This window comes from Vipera berus (assembly GCF_964194415.1).
Source record: "Vipera berus genome assembly, chromosome: 2".
Taxonomy (NCBI): Eukaryota; Metazoa; Chordata; class Lepidosauria; order Squamata; family Viperidae; genus Vipera; species Vipera berus.
In genome coordinates, this window is record NC_138203.1 from 116,367,886 (window position 1) to 116,395,304 (window position 27,419).

General features: G+C 40.7%; 1 protein-coding gene across 3 annotated transcripts; it reads right to left on the reverse strand.

The window, feature by feature from the left end:
* Positions 1-1,131: 1,131 nt before the first annotated feature.
* On the reverse strand, positions 1,132-26,153 carry ZNF653 (zinc finger protein 653). 3 transcript variants are annotated; one of them, XM_081317178.1, is made up of 9 exons: positions 25,720-26,153; positions 24,221-24,264; positions 21,187-21,402; positions 14,099-14,674; positions 13,034-13,238; positions 12,098-12,209; positions 11,516-11,630; positions 4,799-4,898; positions 1,132-4,342 (listed from the first exon to the last, which is right to left on the reverse strand). In XM_081317178.1, exons 2-9 carry the CDS (start codon positions 24,246-24,248, stop codon positions 4,165-4,167), a joined length of 1,530 nt encoding a protein of 509 aa, XP_081173304.1. In that variant the 5' UTR covers positions 24,249-24,264; positions 25,720-26,153; the 3' UTR covers positions 1,132-4,164. The 3 variants fall into 3 exon arrangements, with proteins under 3 accessions (XP_081173304.1, XP_081173302.1, XP_081173303.1); XM_081317176.1 differs by having other exon boundaries at positions 25,398-26,153; XM_081317177.1 differs by having other exon boundaries at positions 11,502-11,630; positions 25,398-26,153.
* Positions 26,154-27,419: the final 1,266 nt, after the last annotated feature.

Genomic DNA, 27,419 nt, shown 5'->3' on the forward strand with positions numbered 1-27,419 from the left:
GCATAACTTTACTAGCATGTGAAATGAGCGCAATGGTGCGATAGTTTGAACATTCTTTGGCATTGCCTTTCTTTGGAATTGGAATGTAAACTGACCTTTTCCAATCGTGTGACCACTGTTGAGTTTTCCACATTTGCTGGCAAATTGAGTGTAGCACATTTACTGCATTCTTTTAAGATTTTGAATAGCTCAGCTGGAATACTGTCACTTCCACTAGCTTTGTTGTTGCTCAGATTTCCTAAGGCCCATTTCACTTCACATTCTAGGATGTCTGGCTCAGGGTCAGTGACCACCTTGTGGTTATCACGGATGTTAAGCTTGTTCTTGTATAGTTCTTCTGTGTAGTTTTGCCACTTCTTCTTAATCTCTTCTGCCTCTCTTAGGTCCCTGCCATTTTGGTCCTTTATCATGCCCATTTTTGCATGAAACGTTCATATCTTCAATTTTCTTGAAGAGATCTCTGGTCCTCCCTATTCTATTGTTTTCTTCTATTTCTTTGCACTGTTCATTTAAGAAGGCATTATGTCTTCTAGCTATTCTCTGGAATTCTGCATTCAATTGGATGTATCTTTCTTTTTCTCCCTTGCCTTTCGCTTTCCTCCTTCCCTCAGCTATTTGCAAAGTATTAGTACTGCTTTATAAAGACTTATTAAGACCACACTTGAAATACTGCAGCCAGTTTTGGTCACCATATTATAAAAAAGATGTTGATATTCTGGAATGAGTGCAGAAAAGAGCAACAAAGATGATTAGGGGGTTGGAGGCTAAAACATATGAAGCACAGTTGCAGGAATTGGGTTTGTCTAGTGAAAAACACTAGGAGTGACATGATAGCTGAGGGGCTGACACAAAGTAGAGGGGGTCAACCTATTTTCCAAAGCACCAGAAGGCAAGACAAGAAGCAATGGATGGAAACTAATCATGGAGAGAAGCAACCTGGAATTAAGGAGAAACTTCCAGTGAGGATAATTAACCAGTGGAACGGCTTGCCTTCAGAAGTTGTGGGTGATCCATCACTGAAGGCTTTCAAAAAAAGTCTGGACAACCACTTGTCCAGAATGGTATAGGGGCTCCTGCTTGAGCAGGGAGTTGGACTACAAGACCTCCAAGATCCCTTCCAATCTTTTATTCTGTTATTCCTCCTTTAGAATGGAAAATGCAGTAAGTTCAAGTCACATGTCAGAATAGGGCCCAGCTTGGTTTTATGGTGGCTGGGAATGTTATCACCATGTAAAAAATGTAATGTAAAGGAAGTGCTGTTTGCTTCCTTTGGAGTCATTACTCCACTAAAAGTAACGCAATAACACAGAAAATTTACTTATATTCCTTAGATGAATCAATTAGTACCCCCCATCTTTTGCAGGGATGGTGGGGATGAGGACTGTGAAACTGTATGGCCATATGTTGATTCTGAAGCTCAGCAAAGCCAACTTTAGGGCCTAACGCATTGTTCCAACTCCCCCTTGACACTATTTGCTCTCATTAAAAATGTATTATTATTATTTTAAAAAGGGGTGCAGTACCAAGTGGTCCTCACCCTTATGAAGTGGAATAAGGGCTGCCTCCAGTCTGGCATCTGAAATCTCCATATATTATAAAGGAGAAATCAAAATTTGGCCACTTAATATATATTAACTGCATAAGGCTGTCTTCGGTTCCCTGAAGACCTCCGAGTCCAGCAAATGTAATTCATTTTGCCTGGTTAAGTCCAAGGCACCCAACAGAGCATAAAATACCTATAGTATCCTCCAAGGCCTCCAAAACAACTTACCCTCTTTCTTGGGGGTATGGGACTTTTCTTCCCCTCCAGTTCATCCTCCTGATAGCCTAAAACATTTCAGTTATTTTGTTTTTGTATAACCCAGATCCCATTTTGCTAGGTTCATGGGCAAGCCAACCTTGAGAGTGCACTACTGTACTTTCCACAGAGTGCTATAAATTACAGCATTAACCAGATACACTTTATAGAACTTTCTTTACTGTACAATAACCTGTTCCCTCAATCACTGGAGTGGCATCATGGAGACCAACATTTCCCAACTTTGGCAAACTAAATGTGTGCGAATGCTCAGCAATGGTTATGTTGGCTGTGGAATTCTGGGAGTTGAAGTCCATATACCTGGAAGTAAAATACTTTCTTCACCATTATAAAACCAATTTCCCACTAGAAATAGCATCCAGGGGGATTTGCCAATTATAGTGCATTAAACCAAGGGTGGATAAATACCTATACATGTTTAACTTACATTCTTAGGTCCACAAAATCAAACCTCCCCCACTTTCGGCATCAAGACAATATTCCACTCTTTAAGAGAGCTCAAAATCACCAAATTCTATTGTGTGTTGAGTTTTTTTTCTCCAGAGTGCTTCTCATCTGTTCAAGGATATGATAATTCTTTTTCCTATTGGGTCTTCCAATGCTTCCAGTGTCCTATAAAAATAATGGCCCCCATTTTACTGGTGATAGGCGTTTATGGCTGGCATTAATCAAGGAATGATGAGCTTTCAGGCTGAATAGCTGTGTCTAGTTTTCTGCTGTCCTGATGCTGTCCAGCAGCTATGGCTGGCCTCTTCAGAGGCATAGTAAGCTCATCATTCTTGGACCCTGATTTGCCTGTGAACACACTATTGTGCTCCTTTAAAAATCCCTCCAGACTTGCCTTTCTGCTCTGATCTGGATCCATATGGATTTTAGAGTGACCATTGCCTGGGTTAAGGAATGCAGGAGAAAACAAATGTGCAAGACAACAAGCTAATTTCATTCAGCCAACTTCCCTCTCACAATGATAAGATATATGCTGCCTCCAGATTGCCTTGATCCTTCACCAAGGGCAACAATGGTTACTAGGACAGATGGGAAGCAGGAATGCAGGATTTGGAAGGTCCGTCTATTTTAGCACCTGCAAGTTCAGAAAACAGGAAGCAAAAGTTTGGCAAGTTTTAAATTCAGTTCACCAATGGCTTGTGCATCTTTGAAGAATATGGCAAGAATAGCCACACAAGTAAAACTACCTAAAGTAATAAAAAGGAGCTCTTCCTGCCCCTCCATCACAGAATGGCAAACCCCACAAAATTTGACCCAACTAAGCTATTTTGTCTGCTGACAATTCCATATAAACAGGTTGTTCAAAAAGGTTTTTCTGGAGGGGTGATGGTGGTGAAGAAACGACACACTCAGTTATGAGTGCTTTCATAGAGCCATATCAATTTCAGTTACAGAGCTAAATCTCCCATCAATTTTTACATTTACTAATTTTTAACTTAATCCTAAGGATTAAATGGCATTTTTAAAGACAAAAGCCTTATTTCTTAATAGTATAATAAAAAATACACTGATGGCATTAAATTTTAGAAATTCCTTATTTGCAAATGAGACTCTGAATTTAGCAAACTATAGAGGATGGCCACAGATAACCAGAATAATAAAGTAACTTAGAGCTGGAATCCAAGTCTACCATCAGAATCTGTGCTTTACAGAACACCAATATTTCAAGAAGATGGGTACAAATACCAACTCTGGATTGTCTTCAAATGCAACAGCCCTGAATCTTGAAGGGAAAATAGTTCCTGAAACAGAACCATGCTTAGGCCAATATATGACTACGTTCAACCAACTATTTTGAATTAATGCGTATCAGCCAATAATTTTCTTTCACGGTTGTCAACAGATATAAAACAGTCACTTGAACTAAACCTGCAGCTATATATTGGTAGTCTCTCCATAATTAAATGATATGCAATTAGACCTTTCATACTGCACTCCTCCTTCAGATGAAGTATCAGGTGGCTAAAATGTAGATGGTGCTCCCTGTGGATAGCAAAGTACCGATACTTCAATTGGATAAGATTATTCTTGGCTATCACTTCCGCTATTCTTTTCCCCTTGAGAAACAGGACAGCTTAACACCATAATCTCCAGTTATGTTTTAACTTAATGCTGTCCGAACATCCTGAGCACATTGACATTTCTATATCAAACTTGAAGTTTTTGTCAGTCATCAGCTGGCATTAAAAAAAACCTACTCCATATCATCCTAACCAAAGGGCTAGGCCCTTGTGTTGTGGGTAGCACACACCATGTCTTCAGCTGTGACTATGTAAGTCATGCCCTCAACTGGTTTAGGTATTTGGAAGAACAATAATTAAAGTGATTCATGATCAGGGTCAGGCAGCCTTATGGTCTGGATGGCTCTTTAGTTTGTGGAACTTGACACTGTCCAGCTTCTCAAAACGTTTGTCACAGTACTCGCAAGTAAAGTTGTATTGGACTTCTGAGGTATGCTTCTTCATATGCCAGTTGAGAGAAGACCTCTGTCGGCACTGATAGCCACAAATCTCACACCTGTGGAGAAAAAGAGTCACCATTTCTTTATACTCCAGACAAGAGACCAGGAAAGCACCCACAGTCCCATTCACTACCAACAGCTGTTGCTGTCTGTTCAGCATCTACTACCATAATCAAGGAGGATATGTATTCCAATCTACCTGCTTTTCCTGTCAAGTACTGAAAGTAGATTTTCTTAGTACAATTGTAATTAATAATTGCATAATTACAAAAATAATTAGTATACTTGTTTAATCTCAAGTATATCAAATGTACTGATAGTACAATAATTACTAAGTAGCTCATTCAGGGTTCCCATTTTAAAAAATGGTTAGATATGATCAGCCAGACTGAGCCCTGGTTAACTTGCACAAAGAAGGCAAAGCAAGCAGGCTCCAAAGGCCTTGCCCTGCTGCTCTGATGCTGGAGCGTGGCTCAGCCCAAGACTTTCTTGTCATGCCCCAGGTCACTCACTGGAGGGGGGTCTCTCCTGTGTGTGTTCGACGATGGACCTCCAGATGGTTCTTCCGCTTGAAGGATTTTCCACAAGTCTCACAGGTAAATTCACGGACTCCTGGGAAGATACAGGAATAAAAAAAGGAACAGCAAAAGCCATCAATAGCTAACATAGGGACATTTTCTGTCTCAAAGAAAATAGATTAGATCTAGGGACATCTCCTGAAACAACTTGCTTGAATGAGCAGCCCTACCACTAATTTAATCTAATTACACCATGCACCACTTAAAGGAACATAATTTGCTTTAAACTTAAAGAAAAATAATAAAAAGAAAGTCCCAATCCCATTGGTCAACCAATTCAATTTGAAAAAACTAGTAAGTTTTTAATAAACTTTTTATTAAAAGTTTCATAGAGCATAAAACTAACACAAATTAACAGAGAAAAAGCACAAAAGAAAGAAGAAAAAAGTAAAAATGCAAAAAGAAAGAATGTTATTATGATTTATTTATTTATCTAAAACATTTATTTAACTGCCCACCTTATACCAAATTCTGAGTGGCTTCCAATCAAGGTTTAAAACAATATCAGTAATAAAACATAAAAACCACATTAAAACTATTAAAATCTTCAGGGCTTTCCAGAAAGCTAGGAGGGTGGAGGTCTTTGGAACTTTAGAGGGAAGGAGTGTTCCATAGGGAAGGGGCTGCCACAGAACTCTTCCTAGCCCCCATAAGGTGTAGTGTTTAAGGGAAGGGATCCTATCTAACCTGGTAGGATGGGGCAAGTGGAAAGAACAAAAGTGTTTTCAGGATTCCCTCAATTCAGTGTAGAAAAGGAAGTTTTATTACCATCCATTGTTCTTTCTTTCGTATTTTTGGTGATTCCTAGAAGTTGTGTAGACTAAACTATTCTGAATTTTCTTTTGGGAGTAATATAGAAGTAGGAAAAAAGTCATGAAACTTTGTTTCTATAGAAGACAACTGCAGCAAGACTATTCTTTGCTCAAAAATGGAAAGGCCTAACACTACCCACAATGAAGGAATGGTTGGTGAAGATGATAAAATTTTCTGAGATGGTTAAATTAACTTCTCTGCCTTGAGAGAAAAACTGTCTACATTTATGGTCGACTGGAAATCCTTTATAGATTTTTTTGCATAAAACAGAAAAGTGCATTTATGATTAGTGGTTTTGCGATTAGAAAAAAATCCTGGATAAAAGAAAAGAGTGAGCTTTTTTTAGTAATCATAGTATTATAATAATTTAATCTTTGATTCTGGATGGGTTGGCAGTCCAGGGGCTGGTACCCAGTTTGGGGGTCTTCCTAGACTCCTGGCTCCAGCTTGAGGAGCTGGTGGCAGCCATGGCTAGGGAGGGCTTTGCAGAGATTTGTCTGGTATGTTAATTGCAGCCTTTCCTGGACTAGGAGGCCTTGCTTATGGTCACTCATGCCTTGGTCACTGTTTCGATAATTGCAGTGTGGATTATATGTGGCTGCTTTTGAAGTTTACCTGCAAGCTACAACTAGTCCAGAATGAGGTGCTATAGTCAGCGAAGGGTGCAGGTTGAGTTGGTTTCCAGTTTGGGGTGCACTTCAAGGTGCTGATTAGCTTATTTATTTATTTATTTATTTATTTATTTATTTATTTATTTATTTATTTATTTATTTATTTATTTATTTATTTAAAGCCTCTCTGGCATAGAACCAGGTAATCTACTGGCCCATCTTTCCCTAAGGATCTCTACCCATCTTACCAGGTTGGATAGGATCCCTTCCCATAAACTCTACACCTTATGGGAGCTAGGAAGAGAGCCTTTTCTGCAACAGCCCCTTCCCTCTAAAGTTCTGAAGACCTCCACCCTCCTAGCTTTCTGGAAAGCCCTGAAGACTTATTTATCATTTGTAATACCTACAGAGGTAGAGAGCACCTATTCCTTTCTGAGTGGCAAAGTTATTATCTCCTCCATCCACTGTAGAAAGAGAACTTTTAAGTCCAGTACTTCATTTTCCTATAGTGGAGAAGCATATGGGAGATAGAATTCTGCAAGATTTTCAGAAACTTCCTTTAACAAAGGAAGATGCAGAAATCCATCTAGTGGCCTTGTATGTATTTCTGAGAGGAACCTCTGGAACAAAAAGAAGTTCAAGGTTGCTGGATAGCTGAGCTGTTTATAGAATGGGCTGTAACTGCCTCTAAAGCATTAATCAATAATGTTTTCATACAAGGGAAACAGAACTCTAGATCTACTTTGATATGGCTATGGAAAATCTCTGCTATGTATAAACTGATTTTCTGAAAATAAATCAGTATGTAGTTATAAAAGATTAAATCTTTATTCCTCTCCAAATGTTCAACCTATGCCATACCTCATTTAGAATGATCTACACTTAGGACTGGACAATGGTAGAAGAAAGAGAGGAACAGATATTATATTATGGGACTGGGATTATTTTTTTAAAAAATGTAAGGACTAAAAAATGGCCATATAGCAGTTAATTAAAAGTCATATATATGTCAGTTCTGAAAGTGACAGCATTTTTAACATTCTAGCATATGCAAAAAAAGCTTGCTAGACTGGACAAACAGCTATATTGTTGTACAGGTAGTCGAGTTACAACTGAAATGAAGCCTGCCCAACTCAAGACAGGCCACCCATGTGATGAATCTGATATTATGATCTTTTTTGCAGTGGTTAAGTGAATCATATAGTCGCTAAGTGAATCCACAATCATTAAGTGAACATTGTGGTCACTAAGCAAAGCAATAGTTAGCTACAGGCGCAGTTTTGCAAAAAAGTAAATGGAAATATAAGCCAGTTTTCCACAAAAAGTCATAAAATACAGTCATATATCACAGGACACTGCAAATGGCCATAAATGCAGCCCAGTTGCTGAGCACTTAAAAAAAAGATCCTTTTTAATGGACCTAGCAGTTCCATTAATAATTTCCCTTGTGGGAAAAATGAAAAGCATCTGCAATCAGCTCTAGGAAAAACTAATGGGTCTTTGATCAGTGAAAACACCAAGATAAAATTATAAGACAGAAAACCTGCCGCATGAAAAAATAGAAATTAAATCCATTATGCCGACTGCCACAGAAAATGTACCATCTTGGCCATTATTCATGTGCCCAATGAAAAAAAGAGAAAAATGGGAATCTTGTAAAATATTTAATTGCAGCACTTGTCACTATGTTCCTCCACAGTAAAAAAGAAACAATCTTTACTTAGATTAGAAAGCCACAGAGTCCTCAGTGATTTGACTGGGAGAAACCCCTCTCTAGAGATTGCTGCACATCTTTTACTGTTCCCTAATAAAGTAAATGGGAGGAACAAATTTCCTCTTCCACTATAAGAAAATTGTATCATGTTTGTTGTTGTTGTTGTTAGCTGCGAACTCGTGTCCGACCCATCGCGACCCTATGGACAACATTCCTCCAGGCCTTTCTGTCGTCTACCATCTTCTGGAGTCCATTTAAGCTCACGCCTACTGCTTCAGTGACTCCATCCAGCCACCTCATTCTCTGTCGTCCCCTTCTTCTATTGCCCTCAATCTTTCCCAGCATTAGGCTCTTCTCCAGTGAGTCCTTCCTTCTCATTAGGTGGCCAAAGTATTTGAGTTTTAGCTTCAGGATCTGGCCTTCTAAAGAGCAGTCAGGATTGATCTCCTCTAGGACTGACCGGTTTGATCGCCTTGCAGTCCAAGGGACTCGCAGGAGTCTTCTCCAGCACCATAGTTCAAAGGCCTCAATTCTTTGGCGCTCAGCCTTTCTTATGGTCCAACTTTCACTGCCATACATTGCAACTGGGAAGACCATAGCCTTGACTATACGCACTTTTGTTGACAGGGTGATGTCTCTGCTTTTTAGTGTGCTGTCTAGATTTGCCATGGCTTTCCTCCCCAGGAGCAAGCGTCTTTTAATTTCTTGGCTACAGTCCCCATCTGCAGTGATCTTGGAGCCCAGGAAAATAAAATCTGTCACTACCTCCATTTCTTCCCCATCTATTTGCCAGGAATTGAGAGGGCCAGATGCCATGATCTTGGTTTTCTTAATGTTAAGTTTCAACCCAAGTTTTGCACTCTCCTTCTTCACCCGCAACAAGAGGCTCTTTAGTTCTTCTTCACTTTCTGCCATTAGAGTGGTATCATCTGCGTATCTTAGGTTGTTGATATTTCTTCCGGCAATCTTAATTCCAACTTTTGATTCATCTAGCCCTGCCTTTCTCATGATGTGCTCTGCATATAAGTTAAATAGGCAGGGCGACAGTATACAGCCTTGCCGGACTCCTTTCCCAATTTTGAACCAATCAGTGGTTCCATGTCCAGTTCTCACTGTTGCTTCTTGACCCGCATATAGGTTTCTCAAGAGACAAATAAGATGGTCTGGTACTCCCATCTCTTTAAGAACTTGCCACAGTTTGTTATGATCCACACAATCAAAGGCTTTAGCATAGTCAATGAAGCAGAAGTAGATGTTTTTCTGGAACTCCCTAGCTTTCTCCATGATCCAGCGTATGTTGGCAATTTGATCTCTAGTTCCTCTGCCTCTTCGAAATCCTGCCTGTACTTCTGGTAGTTCTCGATCCACATACTGCTGAAGTCTAGCTTGTAGGATTTTAAGCATGACTTTACTAGCATGAGAAATGAGTGCAATGGTGCGATAGTTTGAACATTCTTTGGCACTGCCTTTCTTTGGAATTGGAATGTAAACTGATCTTTTCCAATCCTGTGGCCACTGTTGAGTTTTCCAAATTTGCTGGCAAATTGAGTGTAGCACTTTTACTGCACTGTCTTTTAAGATTTTGAATAGCTCAGCTGGAATACTGTCACCTCCACTAGCTTTGTTGTTGCTCAGCTTTTCTAAGGCCCACTTCACTTCACATTCTAGGATGTCTGGCTCGAGGTCAGTGACCACCTCATTGTGATTATCAGGGACATTAAGCTCATTCTTGTATAGTTCTTCTGTGTAATTTTGCCACCTCTTCTTAATCTCTTCTGCCTCTGTTAGGTCCCTGCCATTTTGGTCCTTTATCATGCCCATTTTTGCATTAAACGTTCCCTTCATCTCTCCAATTTTCTTGAAAAGATCTCTGGTCCTCCCTATTCTATTGTTTTCTTCTATTTCTTTGCACTGTTCATTTAAGAAGGCATTCTTATCTCTTCTAGCTATTCTCTGGAATTCTGCATTCAATTGGGCATATCTATGTTTTTCTCCCTTGCCTTTCGCTTCCCTCCTTTCCTTAGCTATTTGCAAAGCTTCCTCAGACAGCCATTTTGCTTTCTTGCATTTTTTTTTCTTTGGGATGGTTTTGGTTGCTACCTGTTGTACAATGTCGCGAACCTCTGTCCATAGTTCTTCAGGCACTCTGTCTATCAGATCTAATTCCTTAAATCTATTTGTCACCTCTACTGTATATTCAACAGGGATATGATTTAATTCATACCTGAGTGGCCTAGTGCTTTTCCCTACTTTCTTCAGTTTAAGCTTAAACTTTGCAAGGAGAAGCTCATGGTCTGAGCCACAGTCAGCTCCTGGTCTTGTTTTTACTGACTGTATAGAGCTTCTCCATCTTTGGCTGCAGAGCATATAGTCAATCTGATTTCTGTGATGACCGTCTGGTGATGTCCATGTGTAGAGCCGTCTCTTGGGTTGTTGGAAAAGAGTGTTTGCTATGACCATCGTATTCTCTTGACAAAATTCTATCAGCCTGTGCCCTGCTTCATTTTGTACTCCAAGGCCAAACTTGCCTGTTATTCCGGTTATCTTTTGGCTTCCTACTTTAGCATTCCAATCCCCCATGATGATAAGGACATCATTTTTTGGTGTTAGTTCTATAAGGTGCTGTAGGGCTTCATAGAACCGGTCAATTTCATCCTCTTCAGCACTGGTGGTTGGGGCATAGACTTGGACTACTGTAATATTGAATGATTTGCCTTGGATTCAAACTGAGATCATTCTGTCATTTTGAGGATTGTATCCCAGTATTGCTTTTCCTACTCTTTTATTGACTATGAAGGCTACTCCATTTCTTCTGAGGGATTCTTGCCCGCAGTAGTATACCTGATGGTCATCTGAATTAAATTCACCCATTCCTGTCCATTTTAGTTCGCTGATACCTAAGATGTCGATGTTCAGTCTTGTCATCTCTTGTTTGACCACGTCCAGCTTTCCTTGATTCATGGATCTTACATTCCAGGTTCCTATGGAGAAAAAATATTTACAGCATCGGACTTTCCTTTCACCACCAGACACATCCACAGCTGAGCGTCCTTTCGGCTTTGTCCCAGTCGCTTCATTCTTTCTGGCGCTACTAGTACTAGCCCTCTGCTCTTCCCCAGTAGCATATTGGATGCCTTCCGACCTGAGGGGCTCATCTTCCAGCATCATATCGTTTTGCCTTTTGGTACTGTCCATAGGGTTTTCATGGCAAAGATACTGGAGTGGGTTGCCATTTCCTTCTCCAGTGGATCACGTTTTGTCAGAACTCTCGGCTATGACCTGTCCGTCTTGGGTGGCCCTGCACAGCATAGCTCATAGCTTCATTGAATTACGCAAGCCCCTTCGCCACGACAAGGCAGTAATCCATGAAGGGGATTACTGTTTGGACCTCTCCATTTCAAAACTGTATGTGTTGATGTGCAAGGTTAACAATTCCACCAGTCACCATATACCAAAATAACTCCAGTGATGAAGATGTATCATAGATAAGAAAACTTACAGGTGACAATATACCTGAATGGATTATCATGTGTCTTCGGAGATGATTAGATAGGTAAAACTTTTTGCCGCAACCTGGGTGTGAGCACACCTTCGTTTTTCCTTTTCGATGAACAAGATTAACGTGATTCTGAGGATAGAAAGAAATGAGATGAAAATTGTTCCTCTAGAGTACAAATTGGAAAGTTTTACTTCTTCACAAATATACAAATCTATAGTAATTAGAATAAATCACTACCTGTCCTTCAATATTTCTGACTTTATGTCCAAAATGGACAAAATGATGTATGATATGCCCTTGGTTGCATTAAAAGTTATCTTAGGGTTTAATTAGGCCATTTAGGCCCTGAAGTCTAACCCAATGTTCCATGCAGGAATCCAAATTAACGCATCCCTAGCAAAGGACTGTCTACTGTAACTTCTGCTTGAACATATCAAGAGTAATTACATCCACTACAAAAAAAGTAGCTCTATTACTTCTGCCATTTTGCCTGACTCCCCAGCACAGAATACAATTTAGTGGTAAAATTAAGGTCAGAAGCTCTTATACTCTACCACCATAAAATTAATCAATCTATCAGGTCAGAGGAACTATACCTGGAAGCTACTAAGTGCTACATAGACTTGGGTGCATCCTTCATAAGGACAGTGGAACATCTCCAACATGCCATCTGCATCTATGACACGACCTCTTTTGCTTCGCCGCCTCCTAAGGGAAGAAAAATTATTCAAAGGAAAACTGCTACACATTGCCCATAAATCTACTTCAATGTCAGAAAACTATTCTACTATTGTATTGTGCTCTATGAAAAACAAAAAACCCTAAAAAGAGCTTCATTATTGCATCACAATAAACAGAGATTGTAGAGAATCTTAAGAATATCAGTTTCAGAGCTGCAAAGAAGGCTGAACAAAAAAGATTTGAGACACTCATTTCTGGACACCTAAGACAGACTTCCAGGAATTAGCACTAAGTTCTGCCAAATGTTTTGTCTGGAAACCTTAACTACCTACCATTTACTGAAGCTTGATTTAACAAAAATTAATCTATGTTTCTCTGATTTAGATTATCACAAATGTCATGCTGGACCAGGCTAAGACCCAACTATTCCAGTATTTTTTCTTACAGTGACCAGCCTCGGGGTGGGGTGGGGGGTGTTGCCAATGGAAAATCTAGATTGGCAGAACCATACAGATTCTTCTTCAGCAATCTTTGCTCCTCCAGAGACTTACTTATCTTTGCATAGATTACTATTACTACAATCTGCCTGCCATAAATATTAATCTGAATGGACGTATAAATTGGTGCTTTCGCAGGTACAACTGATCAGCAAAGTCTGCTCAGGGGTATCAATGTTTACCATTTAAGCAATGATAAATCACTTGGCAGCAATTGTGGAAAAGTAACCAGAATCCTCAATAATCTATGAAAAACACAGTAAGCATTTCCCAATGTTCCAAGAAGCAGCAGCCAGTTGCTTCCTTAAATGTAGAGATCTAGATGGCCACATCTCTTTTTTGTTGCTCACTCACTTTTCAGGCTCCTTTGGAATCTCATAAATAATGGATGACATGTGGTTTCCATCCATCTTCTCCTCCTCCTCCTCCTCCTCCTCCTCAGGTTCAGGCTCTGGTTCCTGCTCCCTGTTCTCATGGGCTGATTTTGAATCGCAGGATGTTTCTGTTTCTGTTGGAGGAGGATGCTCTTCTCTTTTGAGTTTAAACAATGCCTCATTTTCTGCCATCAATCAGAAAGCAAAATTGTAATTCTAAATGCTGACATACTCTGTCTCAAGTTATATATGGATATTAGCCAAAAACCAATCACTTCTGAAACGTGTTCTCTCCTAAAATATTGTGCAAGTAATTGGGGAGAAACAGAAAACTAAATAAGCAACATATTGAAGATAAACCGGAGAATCTCCATGGAAAGAAACAGAAGGCCATGTCAAACATACCGGTATCACCACTCCAAAAAGAAGTTTGTATTGTTTCTTTACACGAATTCCATTCTTGAAGCCAGATTTGCACATAAAACTAACAAGTGCTATCAAAAAATGACACATAAAAATTTAACATAAAAACATGCATACACTCAAAACATACATCTTCATGTCCCAAATATGAAGATATCAAGTAATCTATTTTAAAATTAACATTATCCTTCTATTAAATATTAAATGAGGCAAACTTTCCAATTCTTGATTTTCTCATAAGCAATTGCTGATATATTTGTAGTTCAACTGTTGTGGCATGAGACACAAAAAGAACCACAAAATGAGTTAATGCAAGATGAGTGAAAAAGTACAGATCTGCACCTTAATCCCTCAGAGGAATGTCACTTCTTCACAGAATGCTGCAGACAGCTGGAAGAATGCTTATGGAAAAGAACAGATTAAATTTGCATGCAACAATATGCAGACTGCGATTCCTCCCACCCCTTCTGAACTTTAAAGCATAGAGCTGGAAGCTCCTGCAATCCTTCCTATAGCAAAAATGCCACTCTTATACTTACAACAGTGCATTAAACACAGACATTTTAAAGCTAGACACCTGGTCATTTGGGAATAGGCAGCCAAGGTGGATGGTAGAAAGTACCTCTTTTGGTTTTGATGTATTCCATGTTTTCTGTGCTACTCTGCTGTCCATTCTCAGGCTCTACCTGAGTATAAGGCGCTACACCCTCAATCACAGCACAAGGCAGCTCCTCTTCTCCTGCGCTGGTGACATTCAGTTGGATTCCCTCTGCTGTGAGAGAATCATAGCCGGGTCCAGCAATGATGATGACCTGTGAACCTTGCATCATACCTTGCACAGGGCAGTTGGCTACTACTTCACCAAGTGTCTCTTGTGAAATGTTCTCAAACAGAGTTCCATGACCTGAACCCATCTGCATGGGCATGCATACCACAGTTTCCATTGTCTCTGGTCCACTGAGGGATGGGTTGTGGCACATGCTGGCCCCTTGTTCTGCTCGTAGGTTCTCAATATGGTGTTCAAACGGAATATGGATGCCTTCCTGTGTGATGAGCCCACTGGTATTTTCTCCTCCTGCATTTGCTGAGGGTTGCTGAACTTGGGGCTTGTCTTTCTGATTCTCCAGCTGTTCCTCTATCACAGAGCTAGAGCTCTCTTCTGAAGACTCGGAGCTTCCAGCTCCAATACCATTGGCAACTACAAATTTCAACAAAGATGAGAAAATTAGCAGATAATTTCTTAGGAACACTAACAGACAAATCTTACAGCCGGACACTTCACCTGCTTACTATCCATAGCTGTATCCAGGATTCTACCTATTCAGAATAAATTAGGATATCTAAACACTTGCAGAACCATGATTGCCCTATTTGCCTCCATTCAAAAAGGCCTCCTCTTCACTCTCGTTAAGATTTTTAGATCACTTAATAAGACCAAAAGTGCACATTCGTGCCTTCTGTGTCTTCCATCATTACTCTCTATGCAGGAAATAAGCAACTTTAGAACTTATTTTACTGAGAAGAGATGATTAGAGTTATTTATTGCTCTCTTTCCATTGTACTTCCTCAACCTCTATATAAATGTATATAAAGAACAGTATTTCCTGAATGGATGTCAGATGTCCAGCTAGCGAATTCAAGAAAGGAACTCCTGGGACATTGTTCTTCCCAAAAGCAATACTTTTATTGAATGTACTACATTGGCACAAAAAATGGGCAAGAACAGCTCTGAAATTCCCGCTCAAAGGTCCGTATAATTAAACATGAATTCCCCCTTTGGTCGCTCCCCCTTGATCCACTGCACTGTCCAATCACCTATGCTCCATTTATTATGGGAACTGTTTGGATCAGGGGTGTCAAACTCAATTTCAGAGGGCCACATCAGCATTATGGTTGCCCTCAAAGGCCCAGATAAGCACGTCTGGGTGGTCACAGCCAGGTCACCAAGACCAGGTGGGTGTGGCTGGGTGGGTGTGGCTAGCTCAACTGGCTGTCTCGATGCTGCTCTCTCAATGAGTCCACACGTTTGTCTCCCCAAACTGGCGGCAGCCAAGCACATGTTTGCACACACATCCTGCATTCTAGGTTTGGAGACTTTTACCTACAGAGGAAGGAGAGGTCCTTCTCCCCAAGCCCAGGCATGATTGGCAGCTTGCCAGTTCAGATGTGGATAAAAGTCTCCAAGCTTGGAATGGTGTTTCTGTGTGTGTGCGCGGCAGCACTGGCAGGAGCAGTCCCATCGAGCAGGAGCTCAGCCCTGCCCCACACTCACGTACCTCAGGGCCCCGCAGCCAGGCCACCCCTGCCCCACCACCTGCCTCACCCCACAGCAGCAGCACTGGCAGCAGCAGTCCCATCCAGTGGAAGTCCCACTGCCCCTCCACTCTGCTCCAGACTTTGGCTGGGACCCTGCCAGTGACGTCTCCTCAGTGGCTGGATTAACTGCTTGTGCTCCGACAGCTGGAGTTCCATTGCGGTCAGCAACAGCTCCATTCTTTTCCTCCATTCTCAAATCTTCGCCAAGTCTTTACCACTTTCCCAAAGGATGGGTAGGTGGTGGGGCCCAGCACCCCGAAAGAAAATGAAAGTCTTAAGAGACTTGGTTTACTGTCATGGTTCCAACAGACAGATGAATAAAGCAGAGGTTTGAGAATTCCTCAAAGAACATCTTTATTAGTTACAAAGTATCAGCACAGTGAAAAGTGAAACCAACTATGAATACACAAGTAACAATTTCCCAATACAAAGTTAAATGTCCCACCTATAAAACTATGCAAGCAACTAAATCCCCCAATATGATTATTTGGTGGGCTTTTTATGCAATGCCCAGTCCCTTGTCTCGGAAGCAGCCAATGATCTTGGTTCCCACAGGATAGAAGATTATTTTGACTAACAAATCACCTGGGCAACCCCCCCCCCTCTCCGTTTCTAGAATGAAAAGGAAAAATGGCTGCAGCCACGCTCATTTGTAGAGTTGACAATCGGCCCCTCTTAAAAAGAAAGAGTCTCCTGTAGGGGAAATAAAAAGCAAGTTAAGTATTTCCTCGAGGCTTGTGAGGATATTTATTGTAAAACCTTTTTATTAACCTGTTCACTTTCACATTCGTACATTTCACCCATGTAGCTTATGACAGGAGATAAACTTTCCACTGCACTTTCCCTTGTACAACCTAGAATCAAGAATTCATTTTATTTCATAATGTGTCTCCCCCTCTACCACTATGGACCCGGCGGCTTCTTTGGAATAGGTCTTAAAGAAGATTCAGACACAGGTTTCAACAGATTACAATGAAACACAGGGTGAACTTTTCCCAAGTCGTGGAAGTTTCAATTCCACTGTAACAGGGTTTATGATTTTTGTGATGGGAAAAGGACCAAGGAACTTTGGCCTCAATTTTCTGCTGGGTAGCTTTAATCTTAAATATTTTGTTGAAAGATAAACCAATTGCCCAACATAAAAAGGGTTTTGAGGGGAACGTTGTTTGTCTGCCTGTTCCTTATAAACCTTGGTAGCTTTGGTCAATGCTTTCTTCACATTCACCCAACCCCCCTGGAAAGATGTCACCCATTGATCCAAAGTCTGGGAATTAGGAGGCTCCTGGGGGAACTCAGGCATAGGCACACAATCTTGACCCGTTACTATTTTAAATGGGGTGAGTCCTGTGCTACTGTGCACAGTATTGTTATAGGCTACCTCCAGGAAAGACAGGAAGTCAGCCCAATTAGTCTGCTGGCAATCTGAGGTACTGTTCCACCATTGCGTTAGCTTTTTCAGCCGCACCATTTGTACTTGGATGAAAAGCTGACGAAAAGCTCCCGAGTCAACCCAATCAGTTTAACGAACTCCCTCTAGAACTTTGTAGTAAACTGGACTCTCCTGTCAGAAATAATCTGCTTTGGGGCTCAATGGAGCTGATATATATGTTTCAAAAACATCTTGGTTAGCTTTTGGGCAGAGGGAAGTCCTGAGCAAGCGATGAAATACACTTGTTTGAAAAATAGATCAATTACAGTCCATATTACAGTGTTTCCCTTGCTCTCAGGCAACTCTACTATAAAGTCCATGCTATTTCTTCCCAAGGCTGGGGTCAGCTACTTGTTGCAGCAATCCTGGGGGCTTCCCAGGACATCTTTTCATTGCAGCGCAGATAATACAGATCCTCACATAACTCTTGACATCTCTTTTTATCCCTGGCCATCAGAATTGCCTCCGCACTAAATGCAACATTTTCAGGAACTCAAAATGACCCTCCTGCTTTGCATCATGACTGTGCTGAAGCGCTTGGAGTCTGAGGCCGTCTGGGAAGTATAACTTAGAGCCTTTCCAGGCTAGTCCTCCCCTAAGGGTTAAAATAGATTTGTTGTCTTTGAACCAGGGATCAAGTCTCTAATTGTTGCTTAAGTTCCTTTAGTAAGTGATTATCAGGACCAGCAGGTGATCCTTGTGTTTGTGATCTAGCTGTTACTTGAGAAGCAGACTGCAGCAGGGGAATAATGGAGTTGATTACTTCCTCCCGGGGAATTTTGAACTGGGGCATTCTAGACAAGGTGTCAGCCAAAACAGTCTTACCCCCTGGGAAATACTTAGGTGAAGTTAAAACTGTTGAAGTATTGAGCCCATCGGACCTGTTTCGGGGATAATTTGCAGGGGTTTTTCAGAGCTTCCAAATGTTTATGATCAGTCCATACTTCAAAAGGTATCTCCCTCCCCCTTCCCTAGCCCATTTATATTCCTTAGATCATCTACCTACTACTCCAATTTCCCACAATTGTCCTGATAGATTTATCTTTCCTTCAGTGTTCTTCTGTTCTTCTTCCTTTTTCTCAAATTTCTTCTGATTTATGTAAAAAGTCTTTTCCATTTTCAGTGTTGTCACTTCCTTTTCTGATTTTTCCGTTGACTGGGTCTGTTGGTCAGTTGGGTCCTTCGTCTTATTATTTAGTTGTTCCACTTTTCCTGTTATTTTCTGCATTGTTAGTTCTTTGGTTGTAGTCAAGTTCTGGGTTTGTATATTTAAGCTGGCATCTTGTTCCTTTATGTTGCATCTTATTTTGTCATAAGCTGAAAGAATGGTTTGTGCATTGATTTCAACATGGAAAGGATTTTTTCCTGATCTTCATCCATATTCCCTTGATAGTATGTTAAGTTGAAGACTTTAGAATCAAATGTTAAAAAGTTTTTTTTTGTTTTTTATAGCTAGTTATGGGACATCTTTTTCACATGTTATAGGTGGTCTTTATAGCAGAAATTGTTTTTCAAGAGTTTATAGTCCAAGGTATCCCCTCATCTTGTATAACATATGTTTCTCATGTAAAGTAATAGGAAAGCAATTCCCCAAGTATAGGTCTGAAAGTCAGTAAAAGTTTACATTTATAGTTCAAACAGGCCAAATATGCCACCCAGAAGTTCCTTCTTTGTAGCTGTTTTTTTCACAGGTGGTAACTGTCAAGGTCAAGAAAAAAAAATTCTAGAGTTTGGGCTTCAAGCCAAGTCTCTTTTAGGCAATAACAAATTGTAATACCATACTTCGACACAAGATATCACCGACACTGTTTAAAGCTTTTAAGTCCAAAATTTTTATTATAGTTTTCAAGTCTTTATTTCTTTTTTAGATAAAAACAAACATCTCCAGTAAGAAAAGGAACCCTTTTAGTCCCCAAGTTTCAAAAGCATATACATCCAATTAGATTAAAAATTTTCTTATAGTTGCTGTTTCCCCTGGGTAGTTAATCACTGCTTTTTTTAGAGGGTGGGGTAGAAATTGCCTTTTCACTCTCCTCACAGGGGAAAAAATATTTTGGGCAGCTTTTACAGGAAAAAAATACTTAGTCTTAAAGAGAGGACCAGATCTTACCTAGTTTCATCCACGTTGCTTTAAAGGTGCTTGGTGGTGATTTTGACTTTGGCTGTCAGCAGCTTAGTGACAGGCCATATTGCTATGGCCGGTCTTTCTCCCGCTGGTTTGGAGGGATTCCCCGGATCAAACGGAAGGGCCGCCACCCTCCCATGATCAAGCAGGTTCCCCTCCTTGCTTGTCGCCCCTACAGTGCAACTTTCGACCCTTTCCAGGGTCCCCCAGCGGAATGAATTTGGATGCGAAAGACAGAGCTCGCCTTCCTGCGTCTGCCCACTGTTGATTCAGAAAGAAGGATAGCTTCTCAGAGTCCCCCTCAAAGGTGGGCTTGATGGGAGGCAGCTCAAATCGTGGCAGGGCTGCCTGCTCTTTCTGCTTGTTGGTCCTGGGACGTGGCCGAACCACCCTCTGGATTTCTCTTGGCCGGGCTCCTGGATTGGCAGCCCAAGGCTGCGGCAGTGGGCTTGGTTGGGATACACGGCTTAACATCACAGCTGCCTGGGGAATAGGTGAGGGAGCACAAGCTCCCGCAGTTGGGCTGGGACTCCAGCAGGGAGAGAAAGAGATGGGTAGCCCTTGGCATTCCCCCTAGGGCACTCACGCCATCTCTTTTACCTCCAATTTGCCAGATTTCTCCTTCAGCTGCTAGAGCGAGGGGATATGGACTGCGGACTGGAACTTTCAGTCTCCGGAATCGATCCCTTGCCCTTCTGGTATGCTGCGGATGAAAACCCCTGGGACAGCAGTAATAGGAGTTCCTCTTCAGCGGCAACCAGAGTACTCCTGTGCTGAGGGGCAGCTTCAGCTTGATAGAGGTCCGCTAGGATCGTAGTTCCTCCCTGCGGTACCAGCTCCCCAGGTTGGATCAACTGGGACTTTGGCCGAGCCCCTACCAGTGATGCCTCCTTGGTGGCTGGGCTAGATGCTTGCATAGTTTGTTATAGGAACTGTCTGGATCATTCAAAGATCTGGCATGTAGGCCTTGAGTGTGACATGTCTGGGTTGTTCAAACATCTGCACGTGTCCTTGAAGGAGGAAGCAGGGCCTCACAATCTGCAGACAGGTTCTTGGCATTCCATTCCCATCCCAGACGATTCAACCACCCCCTTCCTTATTATTGTCAAGTTGAGAACAGAGAAGAAACTAGTGAAAAGCCAATCACTCTTGACAATGGTATTGTGCAGTGTAATTTCTGTAGTATTTGAAATCAGACAGACAAGTCAACTAGCTAACAATACTTATTGGAAAAATAGTGTACTACAATCAGTGATTGTAAATATCAAGTCTGGAAAATAAACTATTTTTTGGTTGGCACTAGGAAATGTTCTAATGTTCTAGAAAATGTTCTAATGTGGCATTTTAAAAATCATTTAAATCTTTTAAAAAGAACATATTATTTGTCACAAACTATAAGAACAACAGGCCTAGGGAAAATTATGAAAAAACACTGGTTAAAATGGTGCAATATTACATAGACATTTTAATATAAACATTTAAAGATAACATTTTACCTTACAATATTCAATCTGGAATGCAAATAACTGAAAACCATGCATACATTAATAAACTTTAGGAATTCTGGACTATCCATGATGTGATAATTATTTATTTCAGAAATGAATTTCTTTTCACTAATGTGTGTTAGTCCATCTCCAACTTCACTGCTCTAACTTAAACTGTGTTCATGCATTTCCAAAGTTATCCCAGCTTGTCTCACTGATTTCCAAGCTCTGCTGCACTAAAGAAAGCAGCTAGCTTATATGAGTTGCAAAAGCTACATAGAAATATTTGCTACATATTAACTGCAAAAAAAAGTCAGGTTGGAATGTTAACATTCTGGACATTGGACACTTACCATTGTCACATTCATTTTCAGAATCACTGAGTGGTTTAAGTGGTGAGTGCAAGTCCTGGAAATAGCGGTGCCCTGCTTCACATTGCCACACAGCTGTGGTATACATCCCGAAGTTGGGATCCAGCTCAGAGAGGTGAGGCTCATAAGGGCAGCGATTCTTGTGATCTTCATACCAGATGACTGTGTTCTTCAGGCAGTTCACGTTTCGCCTTCTTCCTTGGGACATAATAAGAATGGGAAGCAAAGAAAACAAAATAAAGCAAAGAAAGTGTTTGAGAAACTTGGAACAGATGGCATGCTCTCTCTGAAAGCTAATGACAAAATCCATCTGTCTTTATATATTATGTAATTTTATGTTAATTATTTCTACATTTAGGAAAACAACTAACCAAATGAATTTAAGTCTATTTGAAAAAAAAAGAAAAGAAAATAGACCCATTTTAGGACAGCAAAGCTGTTAAAATAAATATGGTATGTCTCATTGTATTATCATTATTCACAATGTTCTTTATGATTAATGACAAGAATAGCATTTTGCATTTCATCAGAAGTAATACATAAATGAAGTTTTATTCCACACTTTCCTTTGCAACATCAGCACTTTGGAATAGTACAGAGTCATAGAATGCCTTAGCATCACATGATACTAACTATATATATCTAGTCTCTAAGCTGAATATTTACAGTACTTGACTACTTCCTGAGGCCAGTTTGTACCTTATGCTTTATGAGAGAGAAATACTTTGCAGGCTGAAACTTTTGTAAGAACAGTGCTAATATTTAGGTTGATTGACCATGTATTTCTTCTCATTTTAGAAAATCCAGTCCTTTATCCATTCTGTCCAATTTTGGACATCAGTAAGTCTTACAAACAATTGCTTTAGCTTAGGCAATAAACTGCCCTATTTGATTATATTCAGCCCTGAAAATTATATGGAGAGCAGTATCCCTCTCTCCCAAATCTAGTTAACTCACAAGATTTGGAAACCTCTTACAACAGAAACCAAAACCTTTATAAATGAATAAAAAAAATGCTGGTTCTAGTTCAACGGGATTTATTTCAGGATTTTTTAGGACTACAATCATATTTTTTTATATTTTTTTTATTTTAATCCCATTTATATCCCGCCCTTCTCTGAAGACTCAGGGCGGCTTACAATTTAAGCACAAATCAAATGTGCTTAGCAATAGCCTTCATTCTATGTATATGCCTGCTTATTAGGGCTTTTGGCCCCCCCCCCAAGCGGCATTATTACAAAGTCAGCTTATTGCCCCCAACAATCTGGGTCCTCATTTTACCTACCTCGGAAGGATGGAAGGCTGAGTCAACCTTGAGCCTGGTGGGATGCGAACCTGCACTAATTGCAGGTAGCTGGTGTTACTTAAGGAGGCATTAGCCCACTGCGCCACCAAGGCTCCTTAGTATAGCATATTAAATGATTTTTATTAAAAGGTAGGAATATTCCTGCTATAACTGAGAATTTATAATTTGAAGTAAACAGAAAGCTTTTAAGCTCAGTAATTTCAGCTCTATATTAGGGACTACTGCAAACTAAGAAAAAATACTTCGTAAAAAGTATGATGAAAAGGTTACTAATTTCTTAGGCCTCCATTTCACTTTTAACAGTCATTACTCACAATGTCCATTGTAATATAGTATTTCAAGAAATTGAAATTTCAACATGAACAGGGCATGTGCTTTTTCTGATTACTGAAGGGTTATTGTCATTACATGTTGAAAAATAACAAAATGAAATAACCTTTAATGCAGGGGTCCTCAACCCCTGGGCTGTGGCCCACTACCAGCCATGGCATATTTGGAACCGGGCCATGCAAGCAGCTGGCTGACTCATGTACGCAGCTCAACTCACATGAGCAGCAGGCTGGAGCACATGCACCGCTCAACTCACGTGAGAGGTGGGCTACTCATGCAAGTTGAGCTGTCAGCGTGCACAGTCACGCTGCCTCCCGCTCACGTGGCCTGGTTTTCCTTCCCCGCAGCCAGGCCACCAACCCTCAAAGGTTGGGAGCCACTGCTTTTATGCTCATGTCAATACAAAGAGACCAAATTTTTTAAAAACCAAACAGCTAACTTAAATAAATCCCTAACATTTAAATTGTGTCAATACAGGAGCTATAAATGATTTTTAACAGAAAATGTGATGTGCTATAAAGCATATTTATATTTTAATCTCTACTGATATTTTAAAAAACAAAGCAATGAAATTCCAAGAAGTCAATGTTATATTATGAGAATATGATGAAATTTTCAGTATAAATATACAGTTTGGCTTTTTTAGTTTTAAAAATATTGAGCCAGTTATACGAAATTAAATCTATAATGGATGTTGAGCAGTTTCAATGTCAAGTTTAGTGTGGTCAAATGTAGTAGAATCAATAATGTAGTAGAATCAATACTGCTAAGTTTGTAAAGCCGCCCTGAGTCTTCGGAGAAGGGCGGGATATAAATGGAATTAAAATAAATAAATAAATAAATAAAAAAATAAACAAAGTTAAAAGTTATAATGTGCCCTTTGATCTCGATTCTTTTTTGATAGAGGTAAAGGTGATTATAGCCAAGAAAAAAAATTAACTGATTTTTAGGTGCAAATAGAAAACAAACAAAACACAGAAAACATTAGATTCAACAAAACTAATAAACCATATAGGGCTACAGATGGAAGAATTTTAAATTATTAGGAGAAAGGTGGAAATTATTTAGAGGCTACTGGAATTAAGTCGCTACAATAAATTTGAATAAATATTTCTGAAATCATTACAAAGGTAAGTGAAGATTCTTATACCAGGAATTTATGCAAATAATTATATATTCATTCAAATTCACTGAGATTTACTTTGCAAAGAACTGATGCCAATTTCTGTATCATTATAAATTCATTCCAGACTTTCGTCTTTTTTTCTACTGTGGCATTCTGCTTTTTAAAGGTTTTGTTAATTTAAAAACTGGCAGCAATTGATTGTATTTTTAGAGTATGAATAAAGCCTAATATATCAATGCACAGATTACACTTACTTTTGTTACGTTGTGGCTCATAAGGCATCTGCTCCCATGGTTTTCTGCAAGTAAAGGCGGTAGAATAACATGAATATCATGGCATGTACATAGATCTCCAGAAGTGAATACTAGGACTTGTTTGTCAAAGGAAAGCCTCAGCCAAAGGAGGTACTAAAAGCCTTTGAAAAACTTCTTCAAAGATAATATTTCAATAAGATTGTTATTCACAGAGAGGAAAGTAATGGTAAGAAATAAGGAAATTATGCTTCTGAAGACACCTAGTTTATACCCTAATCAGCACTCTCTTCTTTAATAGTCTCTATCAGAACAACAAACAACAGAATTCAAACAAGCTCTGTTTCTCAGTTAGAGCAAATACTGCCAATGAGCAAACAAGGACTCTATGAAGAACAGTTATCCACTATTTGTTGATCTGGAATAATTTCCAGGTCACCATGCATAGTCATATCGATTAGTCACTAAATTTCATACATTTTCAGACCTGTATACTTCCAGACAATACATGCATACATTACAAACTAAAATAAGGATATGATGATCATTTTCAGGAAATGTTTTTAAAGAGTTGATAAATAATTCTTGGCTGCACAAACATAGTCAGGATGGATAATTATGGAGGATACAATATGCAAATGTGACAGTCAAATTATAGTACTTCATTCTAAAACAGCCATATAAGTGCCCTCCCTGATGCTAATGGGAAAAAACACAGAATGGTTATAGTTTGCCTGTTTCTCACTACTCGTTTCTAAATCCAAGATGACACATTTTCAGAGTTAACCATCTCATACTCCTTTTATCAAATGCCTTGAAATCTGGAGAGCGACATCTTCTGGAGCAGCCAAATTCGAAGGTACACAGGAAATTAAGGTAAACTGGAAATAGTCCTACACTAATCTCCGAAACGTCAAGCAGTTTTGCTGGCAAAACCACGCTATCAGCCTCCATGCGCAGAAAAAAGGCCTCGTGCCTCTCCCAATTCATGTTTTTGGAGAACCCTTCATTTTTGGCCCTTTGCCTGCTTTGCACTTGCCCTCGGAGGGAGGACCCACGCTTCTCGCGCCCCGCATCTTGTATGGCCACGAGGCCTTCGGGGCGCATGCGGCTGAATACTCCCCCATTTGCCTTAACCGTCTAGCCATCTCCTCCCTCAGACCCTTCTGCCGACTCTCACCCGCGGCGCCCGGCCCGCTGTTCTCGTTCCAGTTCCAGTAAATAAGCCGCCAGCTTGGCGTCACTCCAGCCACTGCGCTGCCTCAGGTCCACCCACGAGCCGTGAGACTCGCCCAGGTAGACCCGCCGCTCGTCGTATTTCTTGCGGGATTCCAGGCGTCGTCGTACCCGGTCAGACTCGGTGAGGCGCGGCCTACCCCGGGCTTTCCGCCCACCACGAACCTTCCGCCCACCCGGCGCAGTCTCGGCATCCACATCCCCAGCAGCGACCTCTTCTTCCTCCTCTTCCCCTTCTTCCTCGGGCTCCCCACCATCCTCCTCACCTGGGGCTGGGCCGCGCTCCGAATCACTCATCCCTGCTTCGTAACCAGGGAACCCGCCACTCGAGAAACCTTGTTATTAGAAGAGGGCTTGAGCGCGCGTTAATGACGTCATTGGCGACCGCTCGCTTGCAACCACTTCCGGGTGGAGGAAGGCTCTCGGGCTGGTTCCCTGCGAGTCAACGTGGGAGGGCATTTTGGCCGTAAACTTTCCAGAAGGTGGCAGATAATCAAGTCTTAGATTCTGGAATATGCATTTTGGCAGATGGAAGCACCACCGTTAGAAAAAAATGTGCAACAGGCTTACCTATGGTAGGACGATTAAACAAGTTGCGAGGGCAAAGATAGCAAAAAGGTTGTATTTTTCTCTCTGCTGCCTTCTAGCGATCCTCCGTATTTTCATAGTTCAAATGAAATGGTTCTGCCTGAAAAAATGAGCATCCTGCCTTTTAGTGGGGAGGAGGTTAGAGTGGGAGAAGTTGAGCAACATAACCTCGTTTTCCCTCTTGATCCTCCCACATAAATATTGTCATAGCTCTCATCTATGTGTATGGAAAGCTCTTCAAATTGCTTCATTTGCATAACTAAGAAAATCTTTGTTTTTTGTTGTTCAATCACTTACCCACTGCTGACTCTGATGGACATTCTTTTGCTAGGACTGACCTCAATAGCTGCCTTTTGAATTCTTGTGAGCTTTAGCTATGCCCTCATAACTTGGTGGTCTGTCACAAATAGATTTGTAAATTGGATTTTGTATATCTTTGAGTTGTGCCTATAAAATTTAGTCTCAAAAAGTTGCATCACAGAAATTGGTTCATTGTTTTTACATTTACATTTTTTACTGTCAGTAAAGCAATACAAGTAGTAAGAATACTCTCATGCAGAGAAGGGGAGGGGGGTTGTGAAGTGCCTTTGAGAAAATAGTTGGCAGCAGAAACTACCAATACTTACCTCAAGGACTGTATAACAACAGGGATTCTGGAAGAAGAGATCAGTATTGAATTATAACTTCATATCTTAATCCACTGTTGATATTAAACCTAAAGGTGGGTTGGGACTGGATTCAGTTTCCTACCTCAAATCATGTTCAGTTTATAGGAACAATCAGTCTGTTTAAGCAAACTGCTTATTACTCAGTGTTTTCTGAAAATAAAATGCCTATTCTCTACGTGGTGGTGCAGTGATTAGAATGCAGTACTGCAGGCTACTTCTGCTGACTGCCGGCTGCCAGGAGTTTGGCAGTTCGATTCTCACGGCTCAAGCCTCCCATCCTTCCAAGGTCAATAAAATGAGGACCCATATTGTTGGAGGCAATATGCTGACTCTGTAAACTGCTTAGAGAGAGCTGTAAAGCACTGTGAAGTGATATATAAGTCTAAGTGCTATTGCTACCATAAGAGTAATTGCTACTCATTTAAAAAGTTCCAACTTCCGGTTCCACCTCGTAGTGACACGGCCAAGGGATTGAGGAGCTCTGCACCCCACAGCTGGTTTTGCTCTGCCAGGGGACCCTAAATGGGTCTAAAGTCGCCCCAGAGAGGCGACGGAGGGGCACCCCGATAATCACGGAACAACGGCGGTCAATCCGTTCAATCTGGGGGAAGCCCTCCAACCCGACAGGAGAAAGGCTAGCTGCACATCTGTGTCTAGACTCTAGACCAGGGGTGTCAAACTCAATTTCATTGAGGGCCGCATCAGCATTG